The sequence below is a fragment of the Rhagoletis pomonella genome, unplaced genomic scaffold, assembly GCF_013731165.1.
Source record: "Rhagoletis pomonella isolate Grant_MI unplaced genomic scaffold, Rhpom_1.0 Rhpom_scaffold_00007, whole genome shotgun sequence".
Taxonomy (NCBI): domain Eukaryota; kingdom Metazoa; phylum Arthropoda; class Insecta; order Diptera; family Tephritidae; genus Rhagoletis; species Rhagoletis pomonella.
The window spans coordinates 55,845,732-55,868,107 of NW_023458561.1; the positions used below are offsets into that span (position 1 = coordinate 55,845,732).

General features: G+C 37.2%; 2 protein-coding genes across 3 annotated transcripts in view; both read left to right on the forward strand.

Moving 5' to 3' along the window:
- Positions 1-1,190: 1,190 nt before the first annotated feature.
- Positions 1,191-11,302, forward strand: LOC118743100 (maternal protein tudor). Of its 2 annotated transcripts, none has more exons than XM_036475603.1 (9): positions 1,191-1,938; positions 2,168-2,326; positions 2,411-2,842; positions 2,899-3,684; positions 3,757-4,952; positions 5,029-5,816; positions 5,881-6,115; positions 6,172-6,371; positions 6,437-11,302. In XM_036475603.1, the coding sequence occupies exons 1-9, from the start codon at positions 1,528-1,530 to the stop codon at positions 10,294-10,296; spliced, it is 8,067 nt and encodes a 2,688-aa protein (XP_036331496.1). In that variant the 5' UTR covers positions 1,191-1,527; the 3' UTR covers positions 10,297-11,302. The 2 variants fall into 2 exon arrangements, with proteins under 2 accessions (XP_036331496.1, XP_036331497.1); XM_036475604.1 differs by having other exon boundaries at positions 1,528-1,938; positions 3,760-4,952.
- A 4,581-nt stretch (positions 11,303-15,883) lies between these two features.
- The window catches only part of LOC118743101 (leucine-rich repeat and immunoglobulin-like domain-containing nogo receptor-interacting protein 1), a 40,073-nt gene continuing 33,580 nt past the window's right edge, over positions 15,884-22,376 (forward strand). The window contains exon 1 of the mRNA XM_036475605.1: positions 15,884-16,593. The gene's annotated coding sequence lies outside the window, so the exon portion shown is untranslated. The remainder of the gene's footprint in view (positions 16,594-22,376) is intronic.

Here is a 22,376-nt window from a genome sequence, read left to right on the forward strand (position 1 = left end):
AAGGCGCCTGTCACACCATCAATACAGATCGCGATATTTGGATCGTGATCCATATGGATGGATATCAAAATATTTTGAAATCTTGTGATATTTATCACGATCCATCAATGATACACGGCACGATCCAGGATCGTGATCCGTATTGATGGTGTGACAGGCGCCTAACAGTCTCGGCAAATGCCAATCAGGGATGGAAAAACGAAATTTCTAATTGTACCTAATTTGACAATAGAAATGTGCTCACGATTGTGTTAATTTTTATTTTTATTTTCAGAGAATTGTTAACAATTTAATAAATAAAGGATCTTGGTGTCGTGTTTTATTCATCGTTCACATTTGTCGAACATATCCATTATATTGTTCCTAAAGCGTTCTCCTCATGTATCATTCATTCTTTCATTTTATTTAACCCAAATAATTATTCAAAAATATACTGAAAGTGAAACTACTTAAAAAAGTATTTAAGAAAATTACAGTAGTTTACACAATTTTTTCATTTAATGTTGGCCCTGACTCCCAAACAGTTAACAGCACAGAGATAGACCATCCTGACTGTAAATTGATTGGTCACTTGGAATATATGCATTGAATTGCTTTCTAACTCTTTAGAAGTGGGCACTTGAAGAGCAGATACCCCAATTGGCCTAGATTGCACTACGTACATAAATAATTTGGGTTTATTTTATAAACCAGGCTCATTATACATAACCTTATATGGTACTTCGTGGACAGGCGAACTTGAGCTAAAACTTTACTGAAAATTTGACTTATCCATCGGTGCAAGCTAAATAAATTCCCGCCAGAGTACATTCATATTACAGATATTTCCGCTAAATCATATTTATTTGGCTATCGTCTATTTGTACCTAAATTGAGTTCAGTGTACCGAATGTATCTTTTGGTTCGAAAAAGTCGGAAAAAGGCAAGTTGTACCTACTTTTCCATCCCTGATGTCAAAACATGGGTATGTAACGAATAACGGTTTCATTGCGCACCAACGCCGAGTTTGCATACCTATTGTGCGAGTGCAGCGATTTTTCGACTGGTTTCTGTACAATTTTTGTGATTCCGTTTTTTTTTTTTCGTGTAAATGCAATAACTTTATAATTTTCCCCAACTAGAAACCCGAGAGAATTACTGCATTTTATGAAACGTGAAGGTGTTGCTGAGGTGTTATAGTCTTTGTTGTATCCGCGATTCATTTGCTATAATAATTTTCTGGTTGCAAAATAAATTTGTAATGCATTTTATCTTTTTTCAGAAGCCGTATTAGACGCTGAACAAAAACGAGTGAATTATCTATTTTTTTCAATAAATAAATGTGAAAAAAGAAATTTGATAAAAAGTTTTCGCATTGTTACTAATGCGAAAGGACTTTGTGACTACTTTATAATAAATAATTAAACGACATAAGAATAAATAACTTAACGAAACGAAACTAATACAAATATTATTACACAACGCATTGGACATTGTATATCCCCAATAGTGGACACTAAAGACGAAACTTACTAAAATAACGACGCAATGAGTTCTGTTTCATCTGCGGCCACTCAGTCAGCCGCCTCGACCATGGGCACAGATTCCACCAAAAGACTACAGATCACACACGTCGATGCATTTGGTCCGTATTTGCGCATCTACGGTCAAATGAATGCGGACGCAATGGCAGGGGTGCGCAACAAAATCCAGCAATTGTTGCACACATGTCTAGCCATAGACCCAACGTGGCCGGTACAGCGACAACTGGTACCATTACATATTGGCACCATGTGCCTTTATAAGAGCACCAAAGGTTCAGCGCCCGTCGACTTTGAATTCGTGCGTGTACGTATACAGGATGTTATAACGAACATTGGGCAAGGACAGAAACCGCTGGTCAAAGTTGAAGTAGAGTTTGTCGACTATGGCGGAAAGGCGCTGGTAGCCAGTTATGAGGTAAGTGGATGCGTCAGCAAAACGCAAAAAAATATGCAAAAATGTTATTTTTATGGGAAAAATAAAATAAATTGCATAGTTGAGAACCTCTTTTAAAAAGTGGGTGTGCATTAAATGCATGTACATATGGTTTGGATTGTGTGTGGTTTACCGTGTAGAGAGTGAGTGCTGTAAGACAACCTAGCCAAAAAGCAGTATTTCAGCACATGACACACTATATCCTTTTCAGCTCCTCTTCCCCGAGCAGCAGGATGCCTTGTCCTCTATGCCCACAATATGCGCTCCCTACATCCTACTGGGCATTTGTAAAGACTTCAAGCCAGCGGAGCTGGAAGAAATTTCCCGCATAATCATGCGTCAGACACTAGAAATATCCATTGAATTTGAAGTAAGTTACGATTGCATTTGCACATGCGCACTCCAAAATTTACTTGTATGTACATATATTTAATAGTCGATTGATTTTTTGCAGTTTAAGCAATATAAATTCATTACTATGAAATGGAAGGAATTTAATTTTGCTGAGTTTTTAATACATCAAAAGAAAATAGGTGCTCCAATCGCAAACGAATTGCTACGTGACAATTTTACTAAATATGTCAAGCAACAAATACAAAAGCCCCAACAGCCCATAAAGTCAGCCATACCGCCACAACCACAGAAATCGCACCACTTAGCTGCGGCTCAACAACAGCAACAACTGCAAAAGCAAACTATGCAGATGTACGCTGCTGCCGCCAGCAATGTTAACAATAACAATTATTATGCTATTAATCATAACAATAATGTAGCACCTGTCGGCGGTGTATATCCTGCTGTCGGGCGTTCGCTTACTTCGCGTTTGCAACAATTTCAGCTACAACAACAGCCCGCCCATTTGGCTTTGCCACCACATTTGATGATGGTAAATATCATTATTTCTTAATTAAAAAAATATATATAAAAACACTTGGATTTTAGAATATACAACGTCCTATACAGCCACGCATGCCTCACACAATCGGTAACTTGCGATCGCTTTACGTACCCTACGCTACTTCCAACTATCAACAACATAATTCCTATAACGGCTTTCCACAACCCGCTGCCGCATCAATATCGGGTGGTCCATATGCCACCACATATACAACACGGTATCAGCGTCCGCAACCACAGCAGCAGCCATTAGATATATCTCTTAGCTCAGATAGTAGTAACCAATCGTTAAAAACTTCGCCGCGTCGTGCTACCACTGCCACTTTTAAAACCAACAATCTAACTGTTGGTAAAACTTACGACGTTTATGTTAGCTTTGTGGAAAACGGGCCGTGCTTGTTTTCGGTGCAATTGGCGAAGGTACAGGATAATTTAACCGAAATGATGAACCGTATTGAACGCGTGCAGCTGAAGCAATTCTCTGATAAGCCAATTTTGGGCACAGCTTGCATTGCACGCTACTCAGAGGACGGCCAGTTGTATCGCGCACTGATTACTGGCGTTCAACCCACTGCATGCAAAGTTGTATATATTGATTATGGCAATGCCGAACTTGTCAAATATAAGGACTTGTATGAAATACCTGACGAGTTTCTTGAGGCGAAAGCATTTGCCATACGCTTCACACTATCCGGACACAAAGATTTGGAACCCATTGATGAGAGCTTAAAAAAGGCATTCAAAGATCTTATGATGTATAAGAATTGCCAATTGAAAGTTATGCCGTTAGAGGGTCCACCCTTGGTCCAGTACTGCGAGTTATATTTACAGGTGAGTGGGAGTAAGAATTTTATTACATACTTGACGAATATTCTGTTTTTTTTTTTTTTACTGGTAACGCAGCAGCAAAACAATGTACTGGATGTGCTGAAAGAGATTCAAAAGTGTCGTTTGGTGTATCCGAAGTCGGAAAATTTAAACAACAACGACATTGTTGAGATTCGTTACATCGATTCACCTAAGCATTTTTATGTACAAAAGGTAGATAACATCGTGAAGTTCGAGAAACTCATGGACGATATGTATTTGTATTATAATAAAAATCAAGTTGTACCAAATCACCTGGCCCTTGGCGCCCCCTGTATCGTGAAGTATGACAACGAGTGGTATCGTGCCGAAGTAATGCGCGCGGATTCGACGGCTATAATTGTGCGACATGTCGATTTCGGCTACGAACAAAAAGTCACCAAAAACTTGCTGAGCACTATTGCTGAGAAACACTTGAAACTGCCACGACAAGCGGTACAATGCTGCCTCAAAGGATTCGAAAATAATGAGCTAAACAAAGACTTAGCCACCAATCAATTTGAAATGCTCGCGGAAGAGTCGAATCGCCAACGGCGTTCGTTCACCGTCAAGGTCTTCCGCATACAACCCGATGGCGTACATTTAGTGAACCTTTGCACTAAAGACTTAAATGTAATGAAGAAGCTTTACAAGTTGTCCATGCCGTTCGAACAGTACTTAACATTAGAGAAAGAAGAATTTAATATACATCCCCATAATGGACACCAGAATAGATATGTTGCTGCTGGACAAGAAAACGGAAATAAAACTCCATCAATTGCTTCCTCAAACGATGCAGCGTCGCTGCATTTGAATAAAAAAGGGGTGCAAATACTCAACTCGACTATGCAAAGCGACGAACATCAGCAACAGAAAGCTCAACAGCTCCAGCAGGTGCGAAAATCAAGTCCACGTAATCTCAATAGCAGAGTTGGTAGCACTGCAAGCAGTGCTCCACCCAGTAGTATTCAGGGAACCCTTTCAGTGGAGTGGGATAAGCAGAGTTCGGCCAGCTCCATGGATAACCGAGATTCGCGTTCGAGTTCTAGTGAACTGAAACAGGGTAAACGCCAGGCACAACAGCGGCAAGGACGCAATGCACAAACACAACAAAACAACTTGAATATTAGCAATACTAGCAGTGGTGGCGATCGCCGTAGCGTTGGTAGTGCAGCCAGCAGCGCGGCTAGCTTTAATCACAAACCTCGAGGTGGCGGTCATCAGATACCACCGCGATTCCAAAACGAAAATCGGTATGCTCTTAAGTACATATGTGCGAATTTTTGTGCCATTAAAATTATTAATTATATATTATTTTTGTTTATTTAGTCGCCAGAAAAAAGAACAGCAGGCCCCAGTAACGCCACCACGTCAACAACGGCCACAGAATGCGCCTCAAGGTTATTCACAGCAGCGCAACAAGACTGCCAATAACGCCACCACTACTTCATCACAGCGTTCCAACGACGCCGCTTCCGAAGTCGCCAGCAATGCTAGCGAACCATTAAGTACTCAGTTGCCAGAAGAATACGTGCCACTAAATCAACCATTCCCAGTACAGCATTTGGACACGCCATCTCGCGAAGAGGTGAGCATTTGCTGGTGGATTTCGCCACATCAGTTCTATACGCATCTCAAATCACGTCTTCCTGAATTCGAACGTCTGATGCGTGATATGCAGCAGTTCTATAAGAAGAAATCCCTACAACAATTGCAATTAAAAGTTGGCTCGTTTGTCATTGCACGATACCGCAAAGAAAATCTACTATATCGCGCACGCATACTCGCTTGCAATCAGATGCTGCGTAAATACAAAGTGCACTTTGTTGATTTTGGCAATCAGTATACCGTTACTTCCGAGGATATATGGCAAGTGGAAAGGCGTTTTTCTACTTTTCCTGTCATGGCGCATCTATGCAGCTTTAGCGGCATAGTCTCAAACTATGACCACCTCTACATAATCGATCGCATGGAAAAGTATTTGCCTGCAGGTGCCACGCTGAATTGTGAATACATCGAGCGAGAGCTGGAAATGTACTACGTCAACGTCAAATTAAATGGCGTTTCATTAAAAGATACACTTAAGTCGGAGGGTATCATTACCGAAGTAGCGCCTGGTTAGTAGAAACGATTAGCATTGTTGTTCAGTTACAATAAAATTATGTTTTCTTCTGGTTTTAGATTTACGCATAAGTTTGTTAGCTGGACAACAGATACGTGTAAAAATCACTTACGTAAAGGACATGCTCAACTTCAAAATACATGTGGAGGGTTTGCCCGATGATGTGCAATTACTCAGCTCATATGACGATGTGCGTTATGTAAAATCAAATCCAGACGTGGCCTTTAAATTTAAGCAATTCTATGAAGGGAAATCGTGGGTCGTTAACATCAAAGATGTCAATGACAACAAAGTGTAAGTTATGCCATTTCTACTACTAAGGAGTAGTTAAAAAGCTTTGAATTTTAAAGCATCCTCCTACGCCCACTTGTGCCACTGTTGAAGAATGATGTATCGACGTTCATTTGTCAGCCGCCGATCTTGTTGGAGCGTTTCGAAGGGCGTGTTGTGCACGTGGAAAACGCGTACCGTGTATTTGTGCATGCAATCGCCACAGAAGAAAAGATGACTGAGTTGCTAAACGAAATGTATGAATATTATGAAAATAACGGTGAGTGAAAATCGCTCTCAAAGTTTTTTCTTTAACACATTTCTAATTCATATACTTTTCCATAGGTACTCCATTAACCGAATATGAGCCTGAAGAAATTTGTGCGGCGTTGGGCAGCGATGGTAATTGGTATCGCGCGCGTATCACACCACAAAGCACCAAAGACGCCGTTGAGGTACGCTACATAGACTATGGAAACGCGGAAACGTTAGATGAAACGAAATTGAAAAGATTAGAAGAAAAATTCTTCATTAATTGTAATGCATTTGCAATTGAATTAAATCTCCCAGTGCGTACTTTGATCGCAGATGCACAACATAAAGGCTCAAAATCAAAGAAGACAACAAATGTATCGGCCGATGCGGATGCTGCCGCTGCGGAAAAGTTAAAGGAACTAACATTAGAGGGGGAACCTGTATTGAATGTGAAGGCCTTAGAAGTGCAACATAACCACCTAATTGCTGAGCTCACGTTGCCTAATGGCGACAATGTGGTTGATGCGTTGCTACAAATGCAGCTGATCAAGTCACGTGATTTAGATTTCATGCGCAAGCATTTAGAAAAGGATAACACAAATATGTTTGAATACATTGAGTTAGTGGATTTGACGATCGAAGAGGAAGAGGATAGTGAGAAGAAAATTATAGGCAAGAGTAAGAATTCATCTTCACCAAAGAAGAAGAAGCAAGCGAAAACAGACGAAAAATATGAGAAGGCAGAACTGCAGGCAAACAAGAAGGAGAAGATACCGAAACAAGTGGAGGTAGTTGGAGCTAAAGAAGTAGAAAAGCAGACCGTCGCTGTCGAGGCGCCCATTATCATGGCAGAAACGCCACCACAAACACCTCCTCAGACAGAAATACAGGGAGAGAAAGCCGAAAATGATACTGTAGCAGCCGCATTGCCATCGCCAGCACCTTCCCCTATACCACCTGCAACAACAAATACATCCGAGCCACAATCGGTGGCAGAGTCGGAAACCGAATCGGTGGATCCATACGCTGATATGGAGCATGCTGTATTAAGCCACTGTGACAATCCTGGACAGTTCTTCGTGCATCCCTACGATAAGTTGGATGAGTTGCACAAGTTGCAGGAGAATTTGCAAATCGTTGCAAGCTCTTTGCCGCCTCTGATGAGTGTTGTAAACAATGCGCATTGCATTTCGTTGTACTCTGTGGACAAGCAGTGGTATCGCGCAAAGATCCTTGATGCTGAACTGATGGTATTGAAGTTCATTGACTTCGGCAATACAGATTGTGTGTCCGATACAACTGATGTGAAAGAAATGAGCGTCTTCCCTGATATCGAACCACTGTGCATGCCTTGCTCATTGCCAATTAAGCCGAACGGCACCGCTGACTGGGTCGATGCAGCCAATGCCATTTTCAATGATTCGTATAGCAAATTGCTGAACTTCGAATACATTACACGCGGCGATACGTATAAGCGCAGCTTTATACATCTATACATTGATGGAGTAAACATCGCAGATCGCTTAGTCGAAGATGGTTTCGCCAAACACTTGGAATTGGTAGATTCCGGTGAAAACTGTTACATATCACATGTTAATAATATAAGCGACTTTTATATACAATACGAAAAAGACTCAAAGGCACTTGAGCTGATCGAGATCTATTTGGCCGAAAATGAAAAGCTTAAAAAACTAGGAAAATTCGAGTATGCAAAAATAGTTGCCGCACTCTTCCCTGATGATGAAATGTGGTATCGTGCTAAATTGTTGAAGCAAGTGCCAAATAAAGGCTATGAAGTGCTGTTCATTGATTATGGTAACACATCCATAAGTCTAGAATGCCGTGAGATCTCAGAGGAAATTGCAAATTTGCCACCACTATCGAAGAAATGCGCACTACAGCTGTCTGAGCATTGCTTGGCCTGGTCCGACGCGGCTGAAGAGAAATTCAGCGAGATAGCTGCGCAAGGCGAAACAATTTTCACTGTGGAATTGCGTGAACCTGCTGCCGAACATGCTTTAGTACATCTACTGATCGATGGTCACAATATAAATGCCGACCTTGAACCGCTGTGTGAACAGAAGCCTGCCGAGCTTGAGCTTAATATGAGCTTCAGCACGACCATACAATCTTCGGTATTCGAGAGCGGCAAAATCTACGATGCATTGGTTTCGCACGCAAATTCGCCTACTGATTTTTATGTGCAATTCAGTAAGGATGCAATACGCCTTGATGATATGACCAGCAGCTTGAATGCGCTTGGCATGGATGCGCTAAAGACACCGCAGGTCGGACAATTATGTGCTACTGTTTATAGCGAAGACAATACGCTTTATCGTGCGCGTATATTGGAAACCATCGCCGAATCCGGAAATAAGCAGCAGTATCGTGTAATATTCGTTGATTTTGGTAACGAAGCAATCACAGATGATGTGCGCATACTGCCGCACGACTTACAAGCACTACCGGAATTCGCCAGACACTGTCAGTTGGCCGGCGTCGCGGAAGAAATCGGCGAAGATAAAGCGCAAGTGTCGATCGATGCATTCAGCCAGCTGGTGGAAGAGTGTGAGGGTGTGGTGAAAATTGAGTTTGTGGAGAGCAGGCAACCTACAACACCGGCACAAGTTAAACTATACACAGCTAGCGGTGACGAAGATCTTGGTGAAAGATTGCATGTGCTTATTGCAAGCATTAGCGCTAATGCCACGGCGGCGGTGGTAACGCCACAAATTGCAGACAACACATGTATAATTTCGCATGCAATTTCACCAACACATTTCTACATACAGCCAAAAATCAATTCTCTACATATGGAGTTGGTGACTAAAACACTAACGAAATCCGATGCTGAGCAGCTGGCTGAATTGGAAAGTATTGAAGTGGGCGGCGTTTGTAGCGCATACTGTGCTGAAGATGATTGCTACTATCGCGGCAGAGTGCAAAAAGTTCTAGCCGGCGATGGCGGCTACGAGATATTCCTGGTCGACTACGGCAATAGCATAAATACGACACTTATACGCGAAATACCAGAAGATTTGTATGCCGTGCCGTCGTTGGCATGGAAGTGCAAACTAAATGCGGTACCCGAGGCGCCTGAAACGCTGCTAAATGAATGCTTTGCCGCACTTTTGGAAGCTCACTTTGGCGAAATTTACGAAATAGAGTCGGATGAAACTGCTCCGGACGCCAGTGAGCGTGTACATACTGTGAAATTGCAAGCGAACTACAAAGATCTGGCTGAGGAATTGGCCGAAGCTGTGGCCAAAGGCGATGCAGAGGAGGCGGCGGCCGCACTATCACCGGTGCCTACGCTGTACAGCTGCAGCATAATACACGTGAACTCACCTGCATCGTTCTACATACAACTGGCCGAAGATGTATCAGCTGTAGAGAAGATTACAGATGTGCTATTAGATGCAGAGACTGACTTCCAACCCTTCACTGATTTGCAAGTAGGCGCGCTATGTGCTGCACAGTTCCCCGACGATATGGCATTCTACCGAGCGGAGATCGTACAGGTGCTTGATGAAGGTAAATGTGAAGTACATTACCTGGACTTTGGTAACAATTCAGTGACTGATCAATTCCGTGCCCTGCCGGAGGATATACTGCATACCGAACCCTTCAGCAAACACTGCGCGCTCGATGTTAACATTGCGGGCAATGTGGACGCATGCATGGTTTTTGCTCAATTCATTGATTCGCGTTTTTCCGAAACATTCCAGGTTGAGTTTCTGAAGACTACAGTAGAGCCGAAAATCTGTCGCCTCTTCTATCAGGAAAAGAATGTGGCCCATGAAGTGCTACAGCTGGTGAAGAGCAGTGCTAGCGATGATAGTACGCTGTTGAATGGCGTGGGAGATGGCGATGTGACATTGCGTGACAAGGCGGAAAACATAGCTGCGGATGTGGCAGGTGCTGGCGGCGATGGGGCGATTGCGCAGTAATGTGCGGGTCATTAGTATTTGCATATATGCAATAATATTTCCGGCAGCATTCAGCTGCACGACTGCAAGACTTATCAACAAACTAGAGTGAGATGAACCGACACTGATTTTTATCTAAAACAGTTATTGGTGACTTGTGAGCGCAAGCTTTTAATCAATACTGACCACTGTGGTCTAGAGTGTGGTGCTAGAATCGGGTTTTAAGCACCATGAATTGAAAATGTGAAAACGAGCGGGAGAGTAGGAGAAAATTTGTGTGATATACTTTATAGTTTTTTGTTGGAAATGTGACTTTGTTGTAAAGTCAATGAGAAATGCGAAAAGTAACGCTTTCTTTTTCATTCAGAAAACTAGATTCTAAATATAAAATGGAAGATAAAGTTCCCTTTTGAGGGGTTTCTCAACGGCCGCCTTGCGAAAACTTTTTTTAATGAAATCAAAGCGATGTTTTTAATTTTTTTTATATTTTGTTTTTCAAAAGTTGCAACCATAAAGTCTTAACTACATATATTTTAAAGCACGCGAGATGGCTGCAGAGAAAAATGAATTACTTTTTGATTTAATTTTTATTTTTTTTTAATTTTATAATAATAAATTGCCCACAAAGAGTTGGAGATCGAGTTTATTATTGAATTACTCGCAAATATAAATGTACTAAATACTCCTCTTAAAGCTCGATAATAATGTGCTAAACCAAGGCGCTTGAGTGAAATTTAGATCTCAAGCCAGGAAACTGAAACGATTGATTTTGAAGCGAAAACAAAAATCTCGAAAATGAACAAAAAAAAAATGTAAAATATAAAAACTAAAAAAAATCGAGTCTAACAAGCATAATTATATAACGAAAGCATTAAACATACATACATGATTATTATAAAATACTTAAAAACCAACCAAAAAAATTATATTTGCTCAATCTGTATTTCAAATACCTAAACATAGATACATATACTTGTAACACATACAAAAAAGCTGGAAAAAGCAAATTTTGCTCAGCAAAAAAAAATAAGTTTGTTGCAATAATTGTATCGCTTAGCGAAACTAACCATTGCAATTCAAAGGCAGCGAGAAAATCGCAATATTGTTTTAAATTATTTCTTAAAACAAATAACAGTGCACGTCCATTTAAGTTTTGTTTATTTAAAATTCGTGAAGCAACGCAAATGCCCTGCAGTAGTTTTATATCTAATTCTAAACAGCTGCAATGTACTGAAGGCTGCTTGTGCATTGCTTTTTTTTTCTTTTTTTTCAATTGTAGTCCAAATGAATTGTTTTTCTATTTTTATTCTTTAATTCCGACTTCGAAAAAATGAATTATTTATTTAAAAAAAAAAAATGTAATTCAACAATTTATAACTATTTAGCCTGAATAATGTTTATTTCGAAAAAAAATTAAATAAAACAAACACTTTTTATATCACTAAAGACAGTTCTTAACAATTTTTACACTTCATATATACGAGTATATTTGGTTTTATTATAAAACTTAAGTGACTTTGGAATTACATACTATATAATCAAGTCACATACAAACCCAACAATAAAAAAATATACAAAATATGAAAAAAACTACAAAAAAATGTTTCCAAAAGCAATGAAAAGTAATAAAAAAATCAATTATACTAAAAGCGAAAGAAATGGAAGTGTTTTATTAAACCAAAAAAAAAAAACCAGTAATAAAATGCGAAGGCTGGCAAGAGAAAGGATCCCTTTATTAATGTTGGTTGCCCTTCTTAGATCGGTTAAGCCATTCCCCAAGTTAAGGTCTGGATGAAGCAGTCGTCTGTATGCTATCTATCGAGACTCCACTCCAACATACCTAATTCATGTCCGACATGGGGAAACTCGGCCCACGACACTCAGCTAACGCCACTCATTCCCACGACAGCCGGCTCTACGTACCGGATTGACTCGGGGGTTTTACCCGACCAAGGGCTGTTGTTCATTCATCAAACGTTGTTCGACAATGGGGCTACACCTGCTCCGTATGCTTCTGCTAAGGACTGGCAAGCAGTCAAACCCAGGGCCAGAAATTTACACCTGCTGCGTATGCCAGAGACGAATGCATGCAAACTCCATCTCAGTCAGGTGCAACGCCTGTGATGGGTGGATTCATCTCCGCACCTGCTCGGGCCTACGTACGCACCGGCAATGGACCACGTCGTTCGTGGCCCATGCTGTGCGAATCGGGCCGCCTCCACGGCAAACAGCCACCATTAGGGACGCTTAAATTAATTATTACATTTCAAAGCTGCCTCAACCACCAGAAGGAGTCACTATTGTCTCTTATGCTGACGATTGCTCGATAATGGCGTCTGCTCGAAAGTAAGCGGTTATCTCGCCGAGCTTTCTCGCTTCTTTACTATATAAAATACACCAAAAACTTTGAGCGACCTCTAAATATTTTTTGATTTCAAAATGAAAAATAGGGGTATATTTTTTTCGGTATGAAGAATCCTAGGAGGTGAGAGCATACAAATTCCGAATTTACCATTTCACAAGCATTTTTGGGCCACCCCAATGTACATACATAAGTAAATACATGACATAGATATTTTTAAGAGCACTTAACATGCCGATGATAATTAAAAGTGCAATATGAAGCAGGTGATTTCTGTGAAATTGATGTATGTACTTACATAAGTGATAGGCCAAGCTTCTCCTTCAAATTGTAGAGCGAGATAGTCGCATACATTGTAGCGGCACAACCAGGGGTTTTGCCGTTGCCTGCCGGGAAGCAGCCGCTCCACAGTGCTTGTTCCCATCCCAGACAAAATTTAAATTAAATAAAGTGGTTAGAATATTTAAGTAAAAAACTAGTTTGTAAAGCTAACATAGAACCTTTAATAGATTTGGAAGTTTCATTTATCATATCGCCCTTTTTACTAACAGCAGAGGGCGCTAAATGCAGAAAATTTCTGAAGTACAACTGTTGAACGGAAAGACGACTTTTACTGTGTGACAAAAAAATGTCAAAAGTTCAGTTTTTAGTGTATTTCAACGAAACTTGGATAGTTTTGTTTACTATATACATACATACGTACAAACAACAGAAATAATTTTTAGTAAATGTTTTTTATGCAAAAGTGGTTCGTGCAATCGAAAACTTTTGAGATATCTTTGTAGGGAATTCCAAAAATTGCCAAAGTTTGGTAGAGTGAAGTAAAAAAAATTTAAGAGTACCAAATTTTTGATTTACTAGTTTGGTACGTTATTTGAAGTTTAATAGAATCTGTGAAGAAGTTTTAGATTTTCCTGCCGGAACAGAAAAAGAGCTATGTTTATGGTAAATATTGCCAATTTTGAAAAAATTAAGGCAATAAATTTTTTAGTAGGTACTATAAAAAATGAACCTAGTTTTCATGTAGTGTATAATTTTTACTAAGTAACGTAAAACAAAAAAAAATTGGACGTAATAACAGTTTGTTTGGCGGAAATCCTAAATTTTGAAAAATTTTGACAAAATTAAAAACATATACTATAAATAAAAAATAGGCGATTTTTATTTCATTTAGATACTTCGTTAAGGGCCAAATTCAGAGTGCGTAGTTAACTCAGAATCAGCAGTTTACTACAGATTTTCAGTACAAAAATTGTTTTTTTCAGTACAAAAATCTGTACTGAATTGGTACTAACCACTCGACATACATATGTATGTCGCGTATACAAATGCATACATAGTACATATGCACATACATACTCATTGATCAGTTCGAAACTGATCTTCATTAGTAAGTACTTTATACTTACTAGGATGCCAATTGAATTTCGTTCATCTTTCAACATCAATCATGGTGCGAAATGTTTATTATGCTTTTCAGAACGTGAACTAATCATTAACATAGTACATATGTAGTACATACTATGTACATTAGGCATATGTATACCTACGAGCAAAGGATGAGGAGTGAGAAAAACCAACTAAAATTCAGTTTCGAATTCGGTATAAAAAGTTCCGCAGCAACCTCCGACAAAGAAAAAAAGTAAGTGCGCTGGGTCACACTGGGGAAGTGAAACTTAGATACATATCTATTTTGTTTCGTGACCAATATACATAATACATACATAGAATGTACATACATAATACATACATCTGCTTTTGCTCAAGGTTATAATTTTTGTCTTTTTTCTATCTAGATCCCTACCTCCACCCTGTTCGTTCTAATTACATTTATGTTTTTTGTATTCGATAGTAATATCCAAAAAAATACCGATAGCAAAACCGTTGCAAATATCGATAGCAAATTTTGATAGCAAAATTGATAATAATATTGGTAGCAAAATCGATAAGAAAATAGATAAAAATATCGATAACAAAATCGATAAAAATATCAATAACAAAATTGGTAAAAATATCGATAACAAAATCCATAACAAACATCGATAAAAATATCGATATACGAACTCGATAAAAATATCGATAAATAAATGTTAAATAATCGATAACAAAATCGCTAAATAATGGATAAGAAAATCGATAAATAACCGATGACAAAATCTACAAAATCTCAATAATAATATTTGTTGCAAAATCGATTAGAAATTCGATAAAAATATCGATAACAAAATCGATAAAAATATCGATAACAAAATTAATTAATAATGGATAATAAAAATCTATTAGGAAATTGATAAAAAATATCGATAACAATATCGAAAACAAAACCGGTAAAAATATCGATTACTATATCGATAAGTCCCGAGAATCCCGAAAATCTCTAAATAGTTCCCAGATTAAGTCTCTGTGCCTCTATCTATGTATATCCCTGTCTCTATAATTACCTCTATTTTAATCTTTCTTCCTCTATTTTCATCTTTACACATCCTCATCTTTTTCTTTGTATTTATCTTTGTTTTCACTTTTATGTTTATCATTTCCTTCATCTACATATTCGCCTTCACCTTTGCCCAAGGGGGGGATTGATGTTTCTCTGAAGCCCACCGTCAACTAACTGATTGGGTCTTATCATTGTGGCTTTATACCTAGGAAATCTACCATAGACTCGCGAGAATAGGATCGATTTCGAAGGCGCTTAGCCCTTGATAAGGATTTGGTTCTATATTTCGATTTCGGAATAGGTTTAAATCCAGTTATAGCGACTTTAAAGAAGGAAGTGTTATTCAAGAAGGGAAACTTGTATGTAATTGTTAAGATTTATGGAAGTTTCATAATTTTTTATGAAATTTTAAATGCGGATTTATGTGTTTGGTAAGTATGTAATGTGCTAGTCTTTTACACCTAAAAAAAAACCATAAAAATTTAAAAACAAAAGAAAAATAGCCAAAACTGGTAAAAATGTCACTTAACTTAATCAGCTGACCACAAGGGTATGTATGATGATCACTTGGCAAACATTTCCATTATCGCCACTTATCACCCACTAGTTATATACACAATATATTCACATATGTATGTATGTATATATGTATGTACATTTGTACTTATGTACATACATACATACATATTTATTCCAGTTGCCGCAGACTCTGCTGTTATGTTATCAGCGCTAACATTAACAGCGCAGTTAGCTAGCAGACTGTTAATTGCGATGTTAATGTCAACAGCAACAGAGTGCAGCAACAACTAGAATCGTAAATGCGATTTTCCCCAATTTTCCAGTGGACAGCTGTTTTAACAGTTACATATAAACTTGTCGCTTATCACTCGTTTTGCTGCTACTTCTACTGAGTCGCTATCGGCTTGGTCGGCGATCATTCAGCTATTCAAGCGGTGTGCTCGGCATGTTCCGCTGCACGGTAGAAATTCTCGCCACTTATACATACATACATACATACGTGATTGTTCTGCTTGCCTGGGGTGATTGTGATGAGATGATCGTGCTTTCATTTAATGTTACGTTTGAAACGGTACTTACCGGGTTGATTAGACCGCGTTCTATGCGCGTTGATGAATGCACCGTCGCGAAAGTGAAATAAAAGCGAAATCTGTGGATGTGTTTTTGTGATAAGAATTTCCGAGGAAGAAAAAAGAGAAATACTACATGCAAAAGTAGAAAATTTTAAAAGATTTATTATAGTTGCTCGAGTTTTTGTTTGTGAAAAAAGCAAAAATTTGTAAAAAAATACATGGTGGTTTGAAACTTCTACCTGCATACACATACATACATATGCACTTATAATAACGTGTTTAAAAGTATATATTTTTATGCATATTTCATGGACGCACCAAATTTTATAATAATTTAATGCTGGATTTCGTGATAATGATGCTACTTTTTGGAACTAAAAAACTAACAAAAATCTCAAGAGCTACGGAAAATATTGTTTAAGAAATAGGTGAGCTACATACATATTTATGGAAGTGAAATAAATTTGTGCTAATATTAAAAAAAAAAGTTCTTTTATTTCTAAAAATACAGCGGCGGTCAAAAGTGGATGAATGGTGTTTCGTATTTAATATTTACAATGTTTTTCAAGCTACAATTTTTTTTGATATCTTTTTATAAAAATATGGTTCATGCTTTAACAAAACCCATATAATTCACACTTGCAAACTTTATACAGAATTTAGAAATAATCCACAAATTTTTATCTAAATTTCGAGCTTTTTAATTAGAGTTTTTAAAAATTTTTTTGGGTCTGCAGTTAGCAGGATTATAAAGTTTTAGTAAAATTAGTGCAAATTTTAAGCGGCTAAAAAATAGCATTGATTTTGTAATATTTCTTTTTTTGTTGACGGCGTTTTTCACTTTTTTCCATATAAACATGAATTTTTTTGTGGAAGAATATGCGCAAGACCTTTTGCGAAAAAAATAAAAAAAGTCAATGCCAGTTTCCCTAAATTTCGCTTTTTATATGAAAAAAAAAAACGAAAAAGAAGTTAACAAAAAATTATTAAAAATCAATGCGATTTTTTAGCCGCTCAAAACTTGCACTAATTTTACTAAAATTTTATAATCCGGTTAACTGCATACCCAAAAAATAAAAAAAAGAATCTGGTTAAAAATTTCGATTTATACAAAAATTTGTGAAATTTTTCTAAATTCTGTACAAAGCTGTGTGATTTATATGGTTTTTGTTAAAGCATATATATTTTATAAAAAAATATCCAACAAATTTTAGCTTAAAAACATTGTAAATATTAAAAACGAAACACCATTCATCCATTTTTGACCGCCACAGTATACAAACATACTACTAGTTGTTTCCCTAATACCTTTAATGCTTTTTCGCATTGACTAATATTGCAAGGATTTCAACTAATGTGACTAAAATTGGTGTGAGGTGCTTGTTAGAAAAATTATGTCAACACTAAAAGTGGTCCACACATTTTTTAGAAAATAACGGGGACTAGAAAGAAAATGTGATACATAAAAAATAAACAAGTTTAAACAAGAAACAAAACTGACTTCAATTCTCATATAAAAATTTAAGAATACCGTGAATTTCTTCATGATCCAATGATCGGAGTTAAACCAACTTCGAAGTATCACCTTTCCTTAAAAAAAAAAAATAACAATAGAAATAAAAATAATTGATGATGTGCATCTTAATGTTATAACACAAATGGAGGAACCTACAATTTTACGCTGCCTCTGAGCGGCAAGTGGTTTTATGAAAAGCTTTTATCATACACTCGGAGATTTGTCATTGCCTGCCGAGGGGTGGTAACGTCTGTTAGAAACAACCTTTTCTAATTTAGTTGTGTCTGGACCAGGGATCGAACCTATGTCCTGCGGAGTGGTAGTACTCATAGTACTCACCCCAACGTCCTCCGTAAAAAATAAAAAAATTTAAGAATCTTAATTTCCATTTTTAAAGCGTTCAAAGGAACTAGTACTCTTGCATAAAAGACAGCGCGAAAGCGCACTTCTGAAAGTAAACATCTGCCATTAGACATTTGTTAAATGCCTCTTTCGTCAAAGCTTTTATTTTTTAGTCACAATTTTGCGCATTAAAAGTGTTAAATTATTATACCAAAATAAAAAAATTTTCGGTGGCTGCATTTTGAAGACAATTTTGTTGTTGTGGCAGCATACAAATTCTCCAAAGAGCTTTTGCTGGAGTAACAGTCCTTGGCCGGATATAAATCTGGGTCGTTCCGGTTATGTAGACCAGACTGTCGTAGGAAGACAATCTTCTTCATTGGCGGGGCACAATTCCCGCAACGCGTTATGTTAAGAACCAAAATAGTAGAATCTGCCATTCCTGGATGATCCCGAGTTAGCCTTCTAAAAACCGTTCAAGGACGGAAAAAGGGCATGGTACTGCCCGCTTATAACTATATAACTTTATTCTACCATCGAAGATGTTTTAAATAGGGGTAAAACCACACCTGATTACCATGTAACGGTAGTTTTCGGAAAAGTGAGAAAACTTTGTTCATTAAACAAAGGAGTGTCCTCTGTATCAGACTTATTAATTCTTTGATGAAAACTCCAAAAACTAAAATTTTTAATTACTTCTCTTTGTTATTAAACGTACGTCAAATGAAATCTGATAATATCAATAAAATGTGATCAAGCAATTAAAAATGCAAGAAAAATGATTATTTTTGATTGAAAGAAAAATAATAATAAAATTAAGGAACAAAAATTTAAAATATGAATTAAATGTGATCGAAAAATTAAAAATATATGTAAAATATTTGCTATTTTTGATTAGTTTTTTTTTTTAATACAGCGCAGGCAATTCATAACAACTATAAATCACAAACTGATAAAGGAACTGTGGTTATAAATTCAAAGTTTTTGTGGTCATCACTTAACGCAACATATTTTATCTCTAAAAAATATGTAAATATGTACATGTTGAAAGAAAAACAATGTACATACGTATACATAGTAGGTATAGCAAGAAAATATTTACATACGAGTTTAAAGTGCCACTATCTCCAAATGCAAGCCTAGCCAATTGAATCTAAAAAATTTCTTTTTATGTCTTTCGTGTCTCTTATTGTATGCTAAAATAATATTTGTAAAGCATTTTTCCAAAGCAAAATATAAGATATAGGATGTATCATAGCTCTACGACACCCACGTATCATTTTTTAATTATTTAATTTAAATTATTTGTCTTTTATTGAAATATTTATATTTAGTTAATGGGAATTATGTAAGTCTAAAATTTAACCTTATAAAAAAAATCAACAAAGTTTTTTTTTTTAAATTTCAACCTTTTTAATTAGAATTTCTAGCTAAGCCCATTACTAATTTTATATATTTTTTATACGGACAAAAATGCACAACATTGTTAGCGAAAAAAAAATAAAAAAACAATGGAAGTTTTTAGCCACTACAAACTTAATGAACTGTGAAGCTGCATACCAAACATTTTTCTAGAAATTTTTATTAAAATTGGAATTTTAAAGAAACTTTGCTGATTTTTTTAATTTTAAACTTCAAACTTTGACTTACAGATATACCTTGTGTTATAGAACGAACTATATTTTAATAAAAAATTATAATTAAAATGAAATAATAAAAAATAAATAGTCAGAGCTTGATGATACATATATGGATGTCATATAGTTATGATACGCACGTTAGAAGTCAAAAATTTTCTACAAATAAAACATATAAAAGAGAAAAAAAACTATCGCGACATAGAACGTTGAACGCAAATGAAGAAAATAAGTTAAATTGATTTAAATTGAAAGCGAAGAGCGACACATAAATAAGAGAAATGAACAGGCATGCACAACTACCAGCGACAAACAAACAACTCAAATTTACTCAGAAATGAATGGAAAGCAAACATGTTATTTTATGAGTATAATACGAATACATATACCACAAGCATACATATGTACATACATACATATTTTCACTAATAGATAATACAAAAACATAAACACTAATAAAAGTGAGTTTGTGTTGCAAGTGGACAAATAGTTATACCCAGCCATTTTTTTCCTGTGTGTTTTCAGATCTGAGCGCCAAACAAATTCATACACAAACTTACATAAGTATAGTACCTACATGCATGAAAATATGTATGAGCTCACAATGAATTACTACAGCATAGTTTCAGTAAGGGGAAGATTGATCGTCATTGCATTTAACTGCATTTGCATATGTGTTCTGCAATCGTAGTTACAAATACATACTTACATACATACATATGCAAGTGTATACAGAAATGGTGTGTGTACTTTGAAGAATGTTGACTTTGAAGAATATTGACTTCGAGCGCTGATTTAGTCAAGTCGGTGTAAAAGAAAATAGAATTAGAAAGCACTTGGAAAAACACTTTATAATCATAATCTGTAATAATATGGGGAAAAACTCAACAATAACTACCCGGTCCTTCCATCACAGAGCAGGCATTCCTCTTCCGCTGCTACCATCAGCTGGTTCACCGTTGAATACTTTCCGTCCTGGAGCGTTTGTGTCCATTCGAGTGACGCGACCAAGCCAGCGAGGCTTGATTATGTCTACATATATTATTCTAGAGCTCATATATTGTGTCGTTTTATCATCTGTGGTAACGAGCAAAGGCCCGTAAATCTTTAGCAGAAGCTGCCTGTTTGTTAACACTCGTTCGGGGAGTCATCCATGTAGATTTATGAATATTCTTATGCTGGAGACTAGTAGTGCATACTACTATGTTTTGGACCCCAGCGAAGTCGATCGCCTCAGTCCATGGCGTTTCATCGTGGAGGTTGAATTTTGCATTGAAATTGCCAAGCACTTCAATCGGGACGTGGGCGCCGATGAGCGAGATGTTAAAAGAGTCTCGCTCTGATCAGGGCCGGCTTTAGTAGCAATGACGCCCGGCGCATAAATGGAGCGAAGCGCCCTTTGATAATTATGTTTATCACCTCGGTTTATTTTTCTTATACAATAATTATTAATTATAATCAATCGCAGAAATAGTCGAAATATAAAATTCCAATTTTTACTAAATATAATCAAAATTTTCAGATATCAATTACAATAAGTTTACTTTGTGTGCTTTGACTTGAGCAAATTTTTCTATAGTTTTGGACAAGTCAATCTCTAATCCAGTAGCTAGCCCCTCTCGCCCTAGATCTGATGCTGCTTGCGGCGAAAAATTCGTTTACCGGGGTGAAGGATAATATTCCGTAACGAAGTCTCTCTCCCACCACAAATCCGATACTGAATTTGCGCTCCTTTACGTGTCAGCTGTACTAGTCACCTTGCCCAGCCAGGGTATTTATTGGATGGCGGTGATGTCAGCCTTAGCCATACTGAGGACATCAACCAGCCGGGCAGAGGCACCCTTTCCATTAAAGGCTTAAAAATTCCAAGTGCACCCCCCAAATCATAGTCCTTACAAGTTCACTGTGGTCGTCATAAAAAAAGAGGGTATAATCTGAGGAAATTGCGAACTTTTCATTGGATGTTGTTTTTAGGTGGCGGGTGGCGGGTGGCGACCTGTGGAAGAAAATAAAATAAAAATATGTAATTCGATTTCCTCCGAAGTTAACAAACTTATCCAGACACTTCGCCCAGAAATCTGTACGAAATCTGTAAGATTTGTCTTATATTAGAAAATGCTTGGCAATTTTTCTAGCTGGGCTGGTGTACATACTTCTTCTGGCAATATAAAATTTTTTACAAACCTCAGAGAAATACCAATTACTCTCTCAAAGTGGCTTGCAACACAAAATGAGCAGTTTCTGGAGCACGCGAGCGAGCAGAAAAAACAGACCTACTGCTGGTTTTACTTCAGAATACATATTGGGTTAAAAAATACAACACTGCTCTGAGACCCTAAGCAAATGTTCAAGCTCGGAGCAGAATACGCCTTTGGTTATTTTAAAACAATCTGTAAAGAAATGTTGTATCTTCAGTCCTCTTATTATAATTAGGTACTGTACACAAATTGTGGCAACGAGTCAACGATTTATTATATATCATTCAGATAAACTATGTATATATTTCACCATTCTGTACACACATCTTAGTTTAAAAAGCTCATTTGCTGACTTCATAATTAATTATTATCTAATTTCATAGTATTACCGATAATCCCCTTCACAGCTATGTCAAAGTTGAGTGACAAGTGCCTTTGCTTTTTTTATAGCCTTTACCTGTGGCATTAAGCATTTCTAATTACATTCACGCGACATTCGCTATTCTACAGGTGACGAT

Bases quoted from the DNA above. Each gene is read 5' to 3' on its own strand.
- LOC118743100 (XM_036475603.1), top strand. From the start codon at position 1,528: ATGAGTTCTGTTTCATCTGCGGCCACTCAGTCAGCCGCCTCGACCATG. The intron at 2,327-2,410 runs GTAAGTTACGAT...GATTTTTTGCAG, and splicing joins AAATATCCATTGAATTTGAA to TTTAAGCAATATAAATTCAT. The intron at 6,116-6,171 runs GTAAGTTATGCC...TGAATTTTAAAG, and splicing joins GATGTCAATGACAACAAAGT to CATCCTCCTACGCCCACTTG.